This window comes from Anomaloglossus baeobatrachus, chromosome 12, assembly GCF_048569485.1.
Source record: "Anomaloglossus baeobatrachus isolate aAnoBae1 chromosome 12, aAnoBae1.hap1, whole genome shotgun sequence".
In the NCBI taxonomy this organism is placed as follows: Eukaryota; Metazoa; Chordata; class Amphibia; order Anura; family Aromobatidae; genus Anomaloglossus; species Anomaloglossus baeobatrachus.
The window spans coordinates 94,988,152-95,005,547 of record NC_134364.1 but is presented as its reverse complement, the minus strand read 5'-3'; the positions used below and the strand labels follow the sequence as shown (position 1 = coordinate 95,005,547).

General features: G+C 44.3%; 1 protein-coding gene across 2 annotated transcripts in view; it reads right to left on the bottom strand.

Moving 5' to 3' along the window:
* Positions 1-17,396, bottom strand: part of LOC142258636 (CD48 antigen-like) — a 110,945-nt gene that overhangs the window by 78,224 nt on the left and 15,325 nt on the right. The window contains exon 1 of one of the 2 annotated variants that reach the window (XM_075331271.1): positions 2,771-2,847. The exons of the other annotated variant lie outside the window; for it this stretch is intronic. Coding sequence (XP_075187386.1) covers positions 2,771-2,822 — 52 coding nt within the window. The 5' untranslated portion in view covers positions 2,823-2,847. Of the gene's footprint in view, positions 1-2,770; positions 2,848-17,396 lie in introns of those variants that run through there. 2 annotated transcript variants of the gene reach the window in all.

The window sequence follows — 17,396 nt, the reverse complement described above, 5'->3', positions numbered from 1 at the left end:
ATACATCTATCCCTCTATCTATCCCTCTATCTATCCATCTATCTATCTATCTATCCCTCTATCTATCCCTCTATCTATCTATCTATCTATCCCTCTATCTATCTATCTATCTATCTATCCATTATCTATCTATCCCTCTATCTATCTATCCATTATCTATCTATCTATCTATCCATTATCTATCTATCCCTCTATCTATCTATCTATCTATCTATCCCTCTATCTATCTATCTATCCATTATCTATCTATCTATCCATTATCTATCTATCCCTCTATCTATCTATCTATCTATCTATCTATCCCTCTATCTATCTATCTATCCCTCTATCTATCCATCTATCTATCTATCTATCCATCTATCTATCTATCTATCCCTCTATCTATCTATCTATCCCTCTATCTATCTATCTATCTATCTATCTATCTATCTATCCCTCTATCTATCTATCTATCCCTCTATCTATCTATCTATCCCTCTATCTATCTATCTATCCCTCTATCTATCTATCTATCTATCTATCTATCTATCTATCTATCTATCTATCTATCCCTCTATCTATCTATCTATCTATCTATCCCTCTATCTATCTATCTATCTATCCCTCTATCTATCTATCTATCCCTCTATCTATCTATCTATCCCTCTATCCCTCTATCTATCCATCTATCTATCTATCTATCCCTCTATCTATCTATCTATCTATCTATCTATCTATCTATCTATCTATCTATCCCTCTATCTATCTATCTATCTATCTATCTATCCCTCTATCTATCCCTCTATCTATCTATCTATCTATCCATCTATGTATCAATCTATCCCTCTATCTATCTATCCATTATCTATCTATCCCTCTATCTATCTATCTAGCTATCCATCTATGTATCTATCTATCCCTCTATCTATCTATTTATCTATCTATACCTCTATCTATCTATCCCTCTATCTATCCATTATCTATCTATCCCTCCATCTATCCCTCTATCTATCCCTCTATCCATCCCTCTATCTATCCATTATCTATCTATCCCTCTATCTATCTATCTATCCCTCTATCTATCTATCCATCTATCTATCTATCTCTCTATCTATCTATCCCTCTATCCATCTATCCCTCTATCTATCTATCCCTCTATCTATCTATCCCTCTATCTATCTATCCCTCTATCTATCTATCTATCTATCTATCTATCCCTCTATCTATCTATCTATCCATCCATCTATCTATCTATCCCTCTATCTATCCCTCCCTCTATCTATCTATCTATCCCTCTATCTATCCCTCTATCTATCTATCCCTCTATCTATCCCTCTATCTATCTATCCCTCTATCTATCTATCCCTCTATCTATCTATCTATCTATCTATTCTATCTATCCATCTATTATATCTATCTATTCTATCTATTCTATCTATCTATTCTATCTATCTATTCTATCTATCTATCTATCTATCCCTCTATCTATCCCTCTATCTATCTATCCCTCTATCTATCTATCTATCTATCTATTCTATCTATCCATCTATTATATCTATCTATTCTATCTATCTATTCTATCTATCTATTCTATCTATCTATTCTATCTATTCTATCTATCTATCCCTCTATCTATCTATCTATCTATCTATCTATCTATCTATCTATCTATCTATCCCTCTATCTATCTATCTATCTATCTATCCATCTATTATATCTATCTATTCTATCTATTCTATCTATCTATTCTATCTATCTATTCTATCTATCTATCTATCTATCTATCCCTCTATCCCTCTATCTATCTATCTATTCTATCTATCCATCTATTATATCTATCTATTCTATCTATCTCTTTCTAGCCCCTGTATCTTTCTAGCCCATGTATCTTTCTAGCCCCTGTATCTTTCTAGCCCATGTATCTTTCTAGCCCCTGTATCTTTCTAGCCCATGTATCTTTCTAGCCCCTGTATCTTTCTAGCCCATGTATCTTTCTAGCCCCTGTATCTTTCTAGCCCATGTATCTTTCTAGCCCCTGTATCTTTCTAGCCCATGTATCTTTCTAGCCCATGTATCTTTCTAGCCCATGTATCTTTCTAGCCCCTGTATCTTTCTAGCCCCTGTATCTTTCTAGCCCATGTATCTTTCTAGCCCATGTATCTTTCTAGCCCCTGTATCTTTCTAGCCCATGTATCTTTCTAGCCCATGTATCTTTCTAGCCCCTGTATCTTTCTAGCCCATGTATCTTTCTAGCCCCTGTATCTTTCTAGCCCCTGTATCTTTCTAGCCCATGTATCTTTCTAGCCCATGTATCTTTCTAGCCCCTGTATCTTTCTAGCCCCTGTATCTTTCTAGCCCATGTATCTTTCTAGCCCCTGTATCTTTCTAGCCCATGTATCTTTCTAGCCCCTGTATCTTTCTAGCCCATGTATCTTTCTAGCCCCTGTATCTTTCTAGCCCATGTATCTTTCTAGCCCCTGTATCTTTCTAGCCCATGTATCTTTCTAGCCCATGTATCTTTCTAGCCCATGTATCTTTCTAGCCCCTGTATCTTTCTAGCCCCTGTATCTTTCTAGCCCATGTATCTTTCTAGCCCATGTATCTTTCTAGCCCCTGTATCTTTCTAGCCCATGTATCTTTCTAGCCCATGTATCTTTCTAGCCCCTGTATCTTTCTAGCCCATGTATCTTTCTAGCCCCTGTATCTTTCTAGCCCCTGTATCTTTCTAGCCCATGTATCTTTCTAGCCCCTGTATCGGAGGATACAGATGTATAAAGTGAATATTTCTTACCTGGGATCAGCCGGGAGAGGAGCAGTGAGAGAAGGGCTGCAGCCGCCGTCATTATAACACATGGTGAAAAGCTGAAGTGAGGGATCATAGCTACAGCTGCAGATCTGCTCCTCCTCCTCCTCTGTCTGACGTCTCTTAAAGGGCCAACACCTATTTTCCATCAAGGTCCCCCACCAACCTTTGCCTTATCACTAGAAGTCCCAGAAATTTCCAGCTCCCCCCTGAAGTCCCGAAAGATGGTCAAATGACTCTTAGTCCAAACTGAATAGAACTAACTAGAAACTAAATGGCTAAACTCAATGGAAAACAACAACCTCCTGTGGTGCGACAGTAATGGCCTTAATTACAGAACAAAAGACGGTGATTATAGGATGTTAGCTAAAATCCTTCAGGTCATTCGACCCGTCTCTGGGTTCCAAAGGTAGAAATGTTAAATGACCCCTCTCTGGGACTTCTAGTGTTAAAGGGGTTATTATCCCGCAAAAAAATCATCTAAGTATATAAATACAGGTGGTTTCTCATGCAAGTATTCCCTATCCTGCGACACAACTGAAATCCAGAGACTATGAAAAATCCATAATGGGGGACACCGTAGAGGGGCAGCAGAACTAAAATAACATAGATATAGATTTATAGGATGAATGGGGTCTCAGCAGTCAGACTTCACCAAAAATGTTCCTTCTGAAAATAACCCCTAGCAGGATTTTTCAGACTTTTTGGTGTATGCTTAAAATATGGCGAAAAGCTAAATGGAGGGATCAGGTAACCTACAGCTTCAGATCTGCTCCCCCCTCCTGTGTCTGACAGCCTGTGACTGTCAGCAGGGTTCCATGTTGTGGGTGCCCTTGGAGATATCTGTCATTGTATGATTGCACATAACATATTGGAGAACACCCTCTGGTGTATAAACAATCTCAGTTGTATCCAGTAGTATATAGACAACCATATTTAACATTGGCTGCACAGGGGTCATGCAATTGGGATGTCGCGCCCTGTTGCTGCCGGGTTTCTCGGATCTAGCCGGCCCATGACTCGAGGGGTACCGGATCCAGGGGCACAGTCGACCAGTTTTAAATGAAAAATAAAAATAAAAAGTCCGACTACGCCACTCGCGGTTTGCGGCCAGGGATGATAGGGCTGCCGCTGCAGGTTCCCACTGGGGATGATCGATGGGGCAGCATGGATGGTGGAGCTGTTCGTGAGCAGGGCTTTCCTCAGGTGTAGGTAAGGGGTTAACGTGGAGGCGCATGGCAATAAGTCAGTCCAGACAGAGAGGGCAGTTTGATACTGTTTACTCACGGGTTCAATGCCCTGAGACGTACTGGATTCTAGGTGCGCCCTTGTCCTGATGGCTGTGCTGCCAACCTGGTGCCACTCTCCACCTGTGCACTCCGTGTATGTGGGTCCTCCCTGGCGTGGAGCACTTGGAGGTCCTCCTGGTGTCTGGGTCCTGCCGCAGGCAGTTTGGACTATTTAAGGGAATATGTCCCGGTCCCCACTTTGCTGCTGATGCCTCGGATGTTAAAGGGTGGCAGATGAGTCCTTGAAACCCACCCGCCTGGCAGAGTTAACACAGGGCTTGAAGTCCGTGTCTTTTCTGGGGATCTGCACCCCGTGCGTGCAAGGTGCTGTGAGCCCTGGATGTCCACCCCACAGGATCCCTCTGCCCTTGGAGCTTGCTCTCTCGCTCTGCAGCTACTTTCCTCCTCTGAGTGGCAGATCTTACTACTCAGGTCTTTGCAGTCTCTTTCTCTCCTTCTATATGTCTCAAGAGTCTTTGATCTATCTTGACACCCTTCCTCTTTCACTGTCTACTGCAGACTACTTAACACTTCCTTTCTCTGACTGCTCACTAACACTTCCCCGGTCTCTTTCTCCTTCCTCAGGTCTGGTCTCTTCTTCCCAGTTGGCTGCCTGTTATCTCACAGTGCCCAGCCCTGTCATCTGGCTAGGTGAGGCTCCCAGCTGTGTACAGCGAGTATAAATGTCCTGGTGTGCTAGTGTGTGCGTAGTGGCTGGCACAGTCATATAGGACCCGAGCTGTTACCTTGTTACCTTATTTTGTGACACCTAATTACCTCAGGGGCGTCACAGGGACATCTAAGTTCCAGTTTTTTTTTACAACACCAGGGCCATAGATAAACTTAAAGAAAAATTCTGGAAGCCCCTTTAACACTGTTCTCCCCATGGTGCTGTTGTAGCACCCACGGGGCAAGGGGTTAAATGTTGTAGCACCCACGGGCCAGCAGATTCTGGTGGTCCAACGTGGAGTATGTCCCACTCTAGGGCTCTGCACTCTGCACAGCGCCGGTTCTGAGGGAGCAATGAAGCTCTCCCCTCAGCAACCGATTTTTTTTCTTCTCTGTCCTACAGGAGCTACTGGTCAACCGCTCCTGTCCTGTTTGCTCCCAGAACCCGATTCCTCAAATGTGTGTGGCTCCTAACTCTGCCTGGTGGCTGCTCCTCCTTTGGGTCCCTGTCACTAGTGGGTTGATGCCCCAGTGTTTGGTTAGCAACCTCAAGACCCGACCCTGGCCTGGTCCCCGGTGGGGAGGGCAACCTACTGTATGTATTGAATGTAATATGTATGAAACCTACGCCAACCTCCTTCAGACCCAGGATAAGTACCACACCTTAAGTGAGGTGCCGTACCCTGTGGCGACTGAAGCCTCAGGGGCGCCACACTGTCACAACTCAGTTTTAAATAAAACTCAAGACCCTCAAAGTTCTTGACCTGTATTGGATCGCACTGTACAGTATATTGGGGTCAATGATTACACTTGTCTTGGAATTATATACTAATCTATCACTGTATACAGGGTGCACTGTGGGTCCTCAGTAGAGTTGAGCGCGGTTCGTGGTTCGTGGTTCTCCAGTTCTAGGCTCGAGTGATTTTGGGGCATGTTCTAGATCGAACTAGAACTCGAGCTTTTTGCAAAAGCTCGATAGTTCTAGAAACGGTCGAGAACGGTTCTAGCAGCCAAAAAACAGCTAAATCCTAGCTTGGTAAACACAAAACCTTGTAAATAGGGTACATAGCCTGTCAAACTAGATAAATATGGCAACACATGAGAACACCAAAGTATTAGGCTAAAAAATAGTTTTATTAAATACACTTTAAAAGACAAAAAGCAAAAAAGTAATTAATTATAAATAACACTGCATAAAATCCAGACCTAGTGCAAAACAGATATATATATCAAAATTGATCACAAATAACTTAATAGAGGATGGATCCAGATGGCAACAAAATACGCCCTAAAAACAGGCAAAAAAGGTCAAACATGCAAAAAAAGCTAAAAAAGACCTTAGTAAAGTGCCCAATGCTGAAAATATTGCACTATTTTAAGCCAAAAAGATTTGGTATCTTGTATATAGATCAAAAAACGAGAGTCCCACTCAGTACATAGTGTGAACAGGTGGGTCCCGATAGGGAAAAAAGGCCAGTGCCAATAAATGCAAGCAGTATATACAGAGAAAGGGCAGGATTAATCAAAAAGGATCCATTACCTCAGAGAGTGGAGCACCAGGACTGGCAACCTCAACATATGTTTCCAAATGGGTCTTCGTCAGGAGGTGTGGCTTATTAGTGTAACACAGGTTTATTTATACAATTGAGTAACCAATCCAAAATTCAAAGGGCCATCATGTGACCCAAATCATTAGAAACCATCTGGGGCAAACAAAGGGTGTTAGAAAAAAACCCAATCGCAGCAACTAATAAAGCCTGCGTTTCATTAACGGCGGGGGTGAGCCGCACACGTCATGTAGAAAAGAGAATCCCATTTGATCCGAAAACGTCACTGGCGCATGCGCACTGGACCGCAAACCATAAAACAGGAAGTGCCGTGCTTCGGGTAGTGCAGCCTCTGCGTCCCATGTCGCTAGGCGACCGGTGGGCGTGCACCTGTATAGAGCCGAAGCACAGACGATTCCCTGGAAGGCAGGCCAGCTAGACGCGCTCTGTGATCGGACAAAAGGCATAGCCCAGTGGTAAAGACCAGGGAAACCCACATGGCTGTCCAAAGCACACAGTATTATATTGTGTGCACACCGGATCGCAGACAACTACATGTTAGAAAAATGCACCCAGAATATTCATGGATCATAAACATAGATGAAAAAAGGACAAGCATGTTATCCAAACAAAACGGCCCTGAGAGATATATTTAGTAAAATACAGCCACATATAAAGTATATAGAGAAAGAAGAAAGCAGAAGGACGAATAATTATGAACCGCTGGCAGAAAAGATTTTTTCTCTTTTTCTTCTTCTTTTTCTCTTTCTTTCTCACAACGAAAAGAGGCAAAGTACAATACAGAATATTCCTGCACGAGCCATAAGATGACATCATATGATCCAAAGGTCACAGATCAAGCACATTCAGTGATGGAAATGGTACTAGGAAAATAAACATAAAAAAATTAAAAATAATACAAAACAACATTAAAACCTGCAAAAAGAAAAGCAACCTAGCAGATCCCATGGAACCCAAAAATATGAACTACAAAAAGGACGCGAACCCAAAGTTTTCGTTAAGACCTTTCGGAGAAACTGTATCCAGCCTATAAATCCAACGACTTTCTACCTGGGATAGAGACCTAAACAAATCCCCACCCCTACTGCCCAGCGTAACCTGGTCAATCCCCCTTATCTGTAGTAAACTCGAATCACTATTGTGATATGTCCTGAAATGTTTCGCCAAAGTTTTGAGTTGTTCAAAAGATTCCGCTGTCTTAGCCTTATCTATATCACGAACATGCTCCCGTACTCTTTTCTTCAATTCACGAGTGGTCATGCCTACGTAGATTTTTTTACAGGGGCAGGTGGCGTAATAAATTACGCCTTTCGAAGAGCATGTAAGATGATGAAGAATTTGGTAAGTGCGGCTCGAGGTAGAGTTTGTAAAATCCTTACATTTGACTAAATTCAAGCAGGCTTTGCACAACCTGCAAGGAAAGAAGCCTTGATTATTAGCAGGTGTTCTTTTAGTAGGAACTGCCTGATAATGGCTTCTTACAAGGATATCACCTAGATTTTTTGATCGTCTTGCAGTGATCGAGGGTCTTTGGGGGAGAATCCTTCTGAGAACTGGATCAGTGAAAAGAGTTTTCCAATGTCTGTATATAATTTCTTGAAAACCTTTCCATTGGCTATGGAAAGTAGTTATAAGTCTAACAGTGTCCTTGTTTGTTGAAGTGTTAGACTGTTCCCGATACAATAGATCGTTCCTGGACGAATTTTTGGCGATATTAAAACCATGACGTATCGTCCTATGGCTATAGCCCCTAGCCCTAAAACGATCATAAAGATCTCTTGATTGTTGCCGGAAATGCTCGTCTGATGAGCAAATTCTCCTTAATCTTAAAAATTGGCTGGAAGGGATTCCTCTGGTTGTGCCAGGTGGATGAGCAGAATCAGCACGTAATAAAGCATTACTAGAGGTAGGCTTACGGTAAACACATGTATCCAAATAACCCCGTTCCGTCCTCTGAATATCAATATCCAAGAAACTGAGCCTAGTACCAAACTGGTAGGTCAGTTTTAAATTAATCGTATTGGAATTGAGACAGTCCATAAAGGCTTGCAATTCCTGTATAGTGCCCTCCCAGAGAAACCATACATCATCGATGTATCGAAGCCAATTGTGCACCCGTTCCGTCTGTTGTAAGGGGTTACATACAAAGATTTCCCTCTCCCAAGCTCCAAGGAAAAGATTAGCATAAGAGGGGGCACAAGCCGCCCCCATTGCTGTTCCTTGGAGCTGGAGGTACGTCTGGTCTTTAAAAGTAAAGCAGTTATGCGTTAAAATATATTCCAGTAACATCAATAGAAGTTCTGAAAGAGAAGGTTCCAGGTTGCTATTTTTCAGGAACCAAGAAACTGCTTTTAGGCCATCAGAATGACGAATTGAGGTATACAGGCTTTCTATGTCTGCAGTAACCATAAGCATATTGTCCTGTAGATAGATGTTATCAAAATTAGCTAGAGCAGCGGTAGTATCTTTGAGATACGACGGAAGGGTGGACACAATTGGCTTCAAATAAAAATCGATGAATTGACAGACACTTTCGCACAAACCCCCATTGCCCGAGACTATGGGTCTACCAGGGGGATCCAAGGGGTGTTTGTGCACCTTTGGTAAAAGGTAAAAGGTTGGCAACCTTGGTTTGACTGAAATGATGGCATCACAAATTTTCTTGGATATGATACCCTTATCAAATGCTTCAAGAATAATATCATTCAGCTCCTGTTGGAACTTCGGTAGGGGGTTTGAAGAGATACCAGATACCAGATACCAAATCTTTTTGGCTTAAAATAGTGCAATATTTTCAGCATTGGGCACTTTACTAAGGTCTTTTTTAGCTTTTTTTGCATGTTTGACCTTTTTTGCCTGTTTTTAGGGCGTATTTTGTTGCCATCTGGATCCATCCTCTATTAAGTTATTTGTGATCAATTTTGATATATATATCTGTTTTGCACTAGGTCTGGATTTTATGCAGTGTTATTTATAATTAATTACTTTTTTGCTTTTTGTCTTTTAAAGTGCATTTAATAAAACTATTTTTTAGCCTAATACTTTGGTGTTCTCATGTGTTGCTAAATCCTAGCTTGGTTTCTGCTGTAATAGTGTAAGTCACTCTGTGAATCAAACTATTATCACATTTCAGTGTATAGTGTGCGTGAACAGCGCCTTCAGATCACTGCTGTTTCTATAATGGCGATCGCCATTTTTTTTTTTGTGTGATAGGATCTGCATGTCACATGTCCCTGCATTATAAAACCGGACATTTTCTTCACGGACGCCATTATCTGCCTTCTGCGTCTTTGGTGTCAGACATCAGTGTCGCAGCTCCGTCCTCCTGAGTCCTATAGCCGATACAGCTGTATGCGCTGCATACACAGCGTTAGACAGCTTAGGGAGAGCACTTTCTAGCAGTCCTTTTAAGGGCTCAAACCGGCAGGGTCAGAGTTAAGGTGACAGGTCCTGAAAACAGCGCCAGCATCTGTGTAGCCCAGGTCAGGGATTTCCTCCCTGCATTTCACCATTAGGAGGGAATAGAAAGGCAGGCTTCCATTCCTCTACCCAGAGCACCACAATCCTGCCACTGTACCCTCTTGTCCTCTGCACACTCCAACTCATTCTAACTAAGCCATTATACTAGCAAACACTCAGTGTACCTAGTGGCATCCTATACGTGGCTATTGGACTTTGCTATAGTCCCACTAGTGCAAAGACATTTGCAGAGCGCATCTGCCTGCGTTGCACACTCCAACTAATTATAACTAAGCCATTACACTAGCAAACACTCAGTGTACCTAGTGGCATCCTATACGTGGCTATTGGACTTTGCTATAGTCCCACTAGTGCAAAGACATTTGCAGAGCGCATCTGCCTGCGTTGCACACTCCAACTAATTATAACTAAGCCATTACACTAGCAAACACTCAGTGTACCTAGTGGCATCCTATACGTGGCTATTGGACTTTGCTATAGTCCCACTAGTGCAAAGACATTTGCAGAGCGCATCTGCCTGCGTTGCACACTCCAACTAATTATAACTAAGCCATTATACTAGCAAACACTTAGGGTACCTAGTGGCATCCTATACGTGGCTATTGGACTTTGCTTTAGTCCCACTAGTGCAAAGACATTTGCAGAGCGCATCTGCCTGCGTTGCACACTCCAACTAATTATAACTAAGCCATTATACTAGCAAACACTTAGGGTACCTAGTGGCATCCTATACGTGGCTATTGGACTTTGCTTTAGTCCCACTAGTGCCAAGACATTTGCAGAACGCATCTGCCTGCGTTGCACACTCCAACTAATTATAACTAAGCCATTATACTAGCACACACTCAGTGTACCTAGTGGCATCCTATACGTGGCTATTGGACTTTGCTTTAGTCCCACTAGTGCCAAGACATTTGCAGAACGCATCTGCCTGCGTTGCACACTCCAACTAATTATAACTAAGCCATTATACTAGCACACACTCAGTGTACCTAGTGGCATCCTATACGTGGCTATTGGACTTTGCTATAGTCCCACTAGTGCCAAGACATTTGCAGAGCGCATCTGCCTGCGTTGCACACTCCAACTTATTATAACTAAGCCATTATACTAGCAAACACTTAGTGTACCTAGTGGCATCCTATACGTGGTTATTGGACTTTGCTTTAGTCCCACTAGTGCCAAGACATTTGCAGAACGCATCTGCCTGCGTTGCACACTCCAACTAATTATAAATAAGCCATTATACTAGCACACACTCAGTGTACCTAGTGGCATCCTATACGTGGCTATTGGACTTTGCTATAGTCACACTAGTGCCAAGACATTTGCAGAGCGCATCTGCCTGCGTTGCACACTCCAACTAATTATAACTAAGCCATTATACTAGCAAACACTCAGTGTACCTAGTGGCATCCTATACGTGGCTATTGGACTTTGCTATAGTCCCACTAGTGCCAAGACATTTGCAGAGCGCATCTGCCTGCGTTGCACACTCCAACTAATTATAACTAAGCCATTATACTAGCAAACACTTAGTGTACCTAGTGGCATCCTATACGTGGCTATTGGACTTTGCTTTAGTCCCACTAGTGCCAAGACATTTGCAGAACGCATCTGCCTGCGTTGCACACTCCAACTAATTATAACTAAGCCATTATACTAGCACACACTCAGTGTACCTAGTGGCATCCTATACGTGGCTATTGGACTTTGCTATAGTCCCACTAGTGCCAAGACATTTGCAGAGCGCATCTGCCTGCGTTGCACACTCCAACTAATTATAACTAAGCCATTATACTAGCACACACTCAGTGTACCTAGTGGCATCCTATACGTGGCTATTGGACTTTGCTATAGTCCCACTAGTGCAAAGACATTTGCAGAGCGCATCTGCCTGCGTTGCACACTCCAACTAATTATAACTAAGCCATTACACTAGCAAACACTCAGTGTACCTAGTGGCATCCTATACGTGGCTATTGGACTTTGCTATAGTCCCACTAGTGCAAAGACATTTGCAGAGCGCATCTGCCTGCGTTGCACACTCCAACTAATTATAACTAAGCCATTATACTAGCAAACACTTAGGGTACCTAGTGGCATCCTATACGTGGCTATTGGACTTTGCTTTAGTCCCACTAGTGCCAAGACATTTGCAGAACGCATCTGCCTGCGTTGCACACTCCAACTAATTATAACTAAGCCATTATACTAGCACACACTCAGTGTACCTAGTGGCATCCTATACGTGGCTATTGGACTTTGCTATAGTCCCACTAGTGCCAAGACATTTGCAGAGCGCATCTGCCTGCGTTGCACACTCCAACTAATTATAACTAAGCCATTATACTAGCAAACACTTAGTGTACCTAGTGGCATCCTATACGTGGTTATTGGACTTTGCTTTAGTCCCACTAGTGCCAAGACATTTGCAGAACGCATCTGCCTGCGTTGCACACTCCAACTAATTATAACTAAGCCATTATACTAGCACACACTCAGTGTACCTAGTGGCATCCTATACGTGGCTATTGGACTTTGCTATAGTCACACTAGTGCCAAGACATTTGCAGAGCGCATCTGCCTGCGTTGCACACTCCAACTAATTATAACTAAGCCATTATACTAGCAAACACTCAGTGTACCTAGTGGCATCCTATACGTGGCTATTGGACTTTGCTATAGTCCCACTAGTGCCAAGACATTTGCAGAGCGCATCTGCCTGCGTTGCACACTCCAACTAATTATAACTAAGCCATTATACTAGCAAACACTTAGTGTACCTAGTGGCATCCTATACGTGGCTATTGGACTTTGCTTTAGTCCCACTAGTGCCAAGACATTTGCAGAACGCATCTGCCTGCGTTGCACACTCCAACTAATTATAACTAAGCCATTATACTAGCACACACTCAGTGTACCTAGTGGCATCCTATACGTGGCTATTGGACTTTGCTATAGTCCCACTAGTGCCAAGACATTTGCAGAGCGCATCTGCCTGCGTTGCACACTCCAACTAATTATAACTAAGCCATTATACTAGCACACACTCAGTGTACCTAGTGGCATCCTATACGTGGCTATTGGACTTTGCTATAGTCCCACTAGTGCCAAGACATTTGCAGAGCGCATCTGCCTGCGTTGCACACTCCAACTAATTATAACTAAGCCATTATACTAGCAAACACTCAGTGTACCTAGTGGCATCCTATACGTGGCTATTGGACTTTGCTATAGTCCCACTAGTGCCAAGACATTTGCAGAGCGCATCTGCCTGCGTTGCACACTCCAACTAATTATAACTAAGCCATTATACTAGCACACACTCAGTGTACCTAGTGGCATCCTATACGTGGCTATTGGACTTTGCTTTAGTCCCACTAGTGCCAAGACATTTGCAGAACGCATCTGCCTGCGTTGCACACTCCAACTAATTATAACTAAGCCATTATACTAGCAAACACTTAGTGTACCTAGTGGCATCCTATACGTGGCTATTGGACTTTGCTTTAGTCCCACTAGTGCCAAGACATTTGCAGAACGCATCTGCCTGCGTTGCACACTCCAACTAATTATAACTAAGCCATTATACTAGCACACACTCAGTGTACCTAGTGGCATCCTATACGTGGCTATTGGACTTTGCTATAGTCCCACTAGTGCCAAGACATTTGCAGAGCGCATCTGCCTGCGTTGCACACTCCAACTAATTATAACTAAGCCATTATACTAGCAAACACTCAGTGTACCTAGTGGCATCCTATACGTGGCTATTGGACTTTGCTATAGTCCCACTAGTGCCAAGACATTTGCAGAGCGCATCTGCCTGCGTTGCGCACTCCAACTAATTATAACTAAGCCATTATACTAGCACACACTCAGTGTACCTAGTGGCATCCTATACGTGGCTATTGGACTTTGCTATAGTCCCACTAGTGCCAAGACATTTGCAGAGCGCATCTGCCTGCGTTGCACACTCCAACTAATTATAACTAAGCCATTATACTAGCAAACACTTAGTGTACCTAGTGGCATCCTATACGTGGCTATTGGACTTTGCTTTAGTCCCACTAGTGCCAAGACATTTGCAGAAAGCATCTGCCTGCGTTGCACACTCCAACTAATTATAACTAAGCCATTATACTAGCACACACTCAGTGTACCTAGTGGCATCCTATACGTGGCTATTGGACTTTGCTATAGTCCCACTAGTGCCAAGACATTTGCAGAGCGCATCTGCCTGCGTTGCACACTCCAACTAATTATAACTAAGCCATTATACTAGCAAACACTCAGTGTACCTAGTGGCATCCTATACGTGGCTATTGGACTTTGCTATAGTCCCACTAGTGCCAAGACATTTGCAGAGCGCATCTGCCTGCGTTGCACACTCCAACTAATTATAACTAAGCCATTATACTAGCACACACTCAGTGTACCTAGTGGCATCCTATACGTGGCTATTGGACTTTGCTATAGTCCCACTAGTGCCAAGACATTTGCAGAGCGCATCTGCCTGCGTTGCACACTCCAACTAATTATAACTAAGCCATTATACTAGCACACACTCAGTGTACCTAGTGGCATCCTATACGTGGCTATTGGACTTTGCTTTAGTCCCACTAGTGCCAAGACATTTGCAGCACGTCTGCCTGCGTTGCACACTCCAACTAATTATAACTAAGTTACATTGTCAGGGATATTTATTCTTTATTATTCTGCTGTTAATAAAGCTAGACCAACACTGCAATCTTCACCACCTCTCAATTTTTACTACCACATTTTCAGTCCACAATCTTGTCGCAATCAACATGAGTGGCAAAATGACAGATGCTGGTGGAAAGGGGAAGAGGCGTGGGGGAAAAGGCAAAAAAGGTTTTGTCAGTGGGGAAGGTGGCAAAGCTCCATTATCATCTGCTGCAGATAGACCATCTACTAGCAAAAGTAAGATGTCTACTACTTATTGTGGACAATCCGATGTGCTCCCTTTTTTACGGACACGAACAAGAGGAACAAAGGTAGATGATGGGCAAAAAAGGAAAATGCTTGAATGGATCTCAAGTGGTCCAACAAGTGCCCTTTCAGCCACTTCAAGTACCGCATCCAAAAAACACCAGTCCTCTGAGTTGTCATCCCAATCACACTTGATTTCTCCCAGCTCTGAAGTCTCCATCAGCCCTGCACAGTATGGTGGAACTGAGATGGCTGAGTCTGCAGAGCTGTTCAGTCACACTATAGCCTGGGAATCAGAGGTCTGCTCCCAAGCTACAGTGAGTACAGAACAGGAAATGGTCTGCAGTGATGCCCAGAACCTTTGTGACTCTGATTCAGGCCGTGAGGACCAAGTTTCTGAGCATAATGTTGACCCTTTGTCACAAACTGTAACACCTGTGGTTATAGACAATGAGGAACATACTGATGAAGATGAGACGCAGATACCCGATTGGGATGACAACTTAAATATTCGGTCAGGGCAAGAAGAGGCTCGGTCTGAGGGGGAGGGGAGTGCAAACACAACAATTGATGATGACGTTCTAGATCCCACCTACTGTCAACCCCCAGTCAGGCACTCGAGGAGGTCAACAGAGGCGGTGGAGGAGGATGCAACCGACGACGAAGTTACCTTGCGCCTTCCTGGACAGAGTCGGAGCACTGGTAGCACGTCTACAACTGCATCCTCAGCCACCACTCTGCCTATGAGCATTATTCGGGGTGGATCAACAGGTCGCATGGCCTCTAAGCCTTGCCTAGCCTGGTCCTTTTTTCACATCGAAAAAGATCGCCCAACTCATGTGATATGTAACATTTGTCATGATTCTGTTAGTAGAGGTCAAAACCTCAGCAGTTTGACAACTTCTTCCATGAATCGTCACATGACTAAATATCATAAGTCACGGTGGGAAGCTCACCGTGCTGCAATGCGGCCTAGCGGAGCGAACCATCCACCGCCCGCCCCTTCCAGTGCATCCGCGCGCTCTTCATCTTCTAGGACTGTGGGGACAGCTGTCACACCTGTTTTTCCACGCAAAACTTCCACCACTGTAACCGCAACAGGCAGTTTGCTTGTAAGGTCGTCAGTTGGTTTGGAAGGGGAAACAAGTGAGTGTGTACAGCTCTCTCAGACATCGATAGCACCAACGTTGGATGAAGGCAACATCATGTCTCCGCCTGCACTTTCCTCACAAACCTGCATTTTTCCAGGGACACCCTACTCAACACCGTCTACACACAGCAGCCAGATCTCTGTCCCTCAGATGTGGTCAAATAAAAGGCCACTTCCTCCGACCCATGACAAAGCTAAGAGGTTGACTCTATCCCTCTGTAAGCTGTTGGCTACCGAAATGCTGCCTTTCCGCCTAGTGGACACACAGGATTTTAGAGACCTTATGTCTGTCGCTGTGCCCCAGTACCAGATGCCTAGTCGCCACTACTTCTCTAAGAAAGGTGTGCCCGCGCTACACCAGCATGTCGCACACAACATCACCGCTTCCTTGAGAAACTCTGTGTGTGAACGGGTGCATTTCACCACCGATACTTGGACCAGTAAGCATGGACAGGGACGTTACATGTCGCTGACTGGGCACTGGGTAACTATGGTGATAGATGGTGAAGGGTCTGCTGCACAAGTCTTGCCGTCCCCACGACTTGTGTGTCAATCCTCTGTCTGTCCAAGTTCCGCCACTGCTTCTGCATCCTCCACCTCATCTGGGTCCTCCACCTCCGCCCCAAGCCTGCCTGGTCAGGCCACCAGCGTTCTCACTGCGCAGAAGGAATCACGCACCCCTCATTACTATGCTGGCAGCAGAGCGCAACGGCATCAGGCGGTCTTTAGCTTGACATGTCTTGGGAATAAGAGTCACACAGCTGAGGAGTTGTGGTCAGCTCTGCGGTCCGAGTTTAATAAATGGTTGTCTCCACTCAACCTGCAGCCTGGTAAGGCCGTGTGCGACAATGCTGCAAACCTGGGTGCGGCCCTTCGCCTGGGCAAGGTGACACACGTACCTTGTATGGCTCACGTGTTGAACCTTGTCGTGCAGCAATTTTTAACACAGTATCCCGGCCTAGATGGCCTTCTGAACAGGGCACGAAAACTGTCTGCTCACTTCCGCCGTTCAAGCGCCGCAGCTGAGCGACTTGCATCGCTCCAGAAGTCTTTCGGCCTGCCGGTTCATCGCCTGAAATGCGATGTGGCGACACGCTGGAATTCAACTCTCCACATGTTACAGCGACTGTGGCAGCACCGCCGTGCCCTGGTGCAATACGTCATGACGTATAGCCTGGGCCAACGAGATGCAGGGGTGGGGCAGATCACCCTGATGGAGTGGTCTCAGATCAAGGACCTATGCACCCTTCTGCACAGTTTCGACATGGCGACGAATATGTTTAGCGCTGACAATGCCATTATCAGCATGACGATTCCAGTCATTTACATGCTGGAACACACGCTAAACACTATTCGGAGTCAGGGGGTGGGACAACAGGAAGGGGATGAGCTACAGGAGGATTCATATGCGCAAGACACAACAACATCACCAAGGTCCAGACGTTCATCATCACCAAGGCGCCAGGCATGGGAGCATGGGGTACAGGGATCAACAAGGGCGC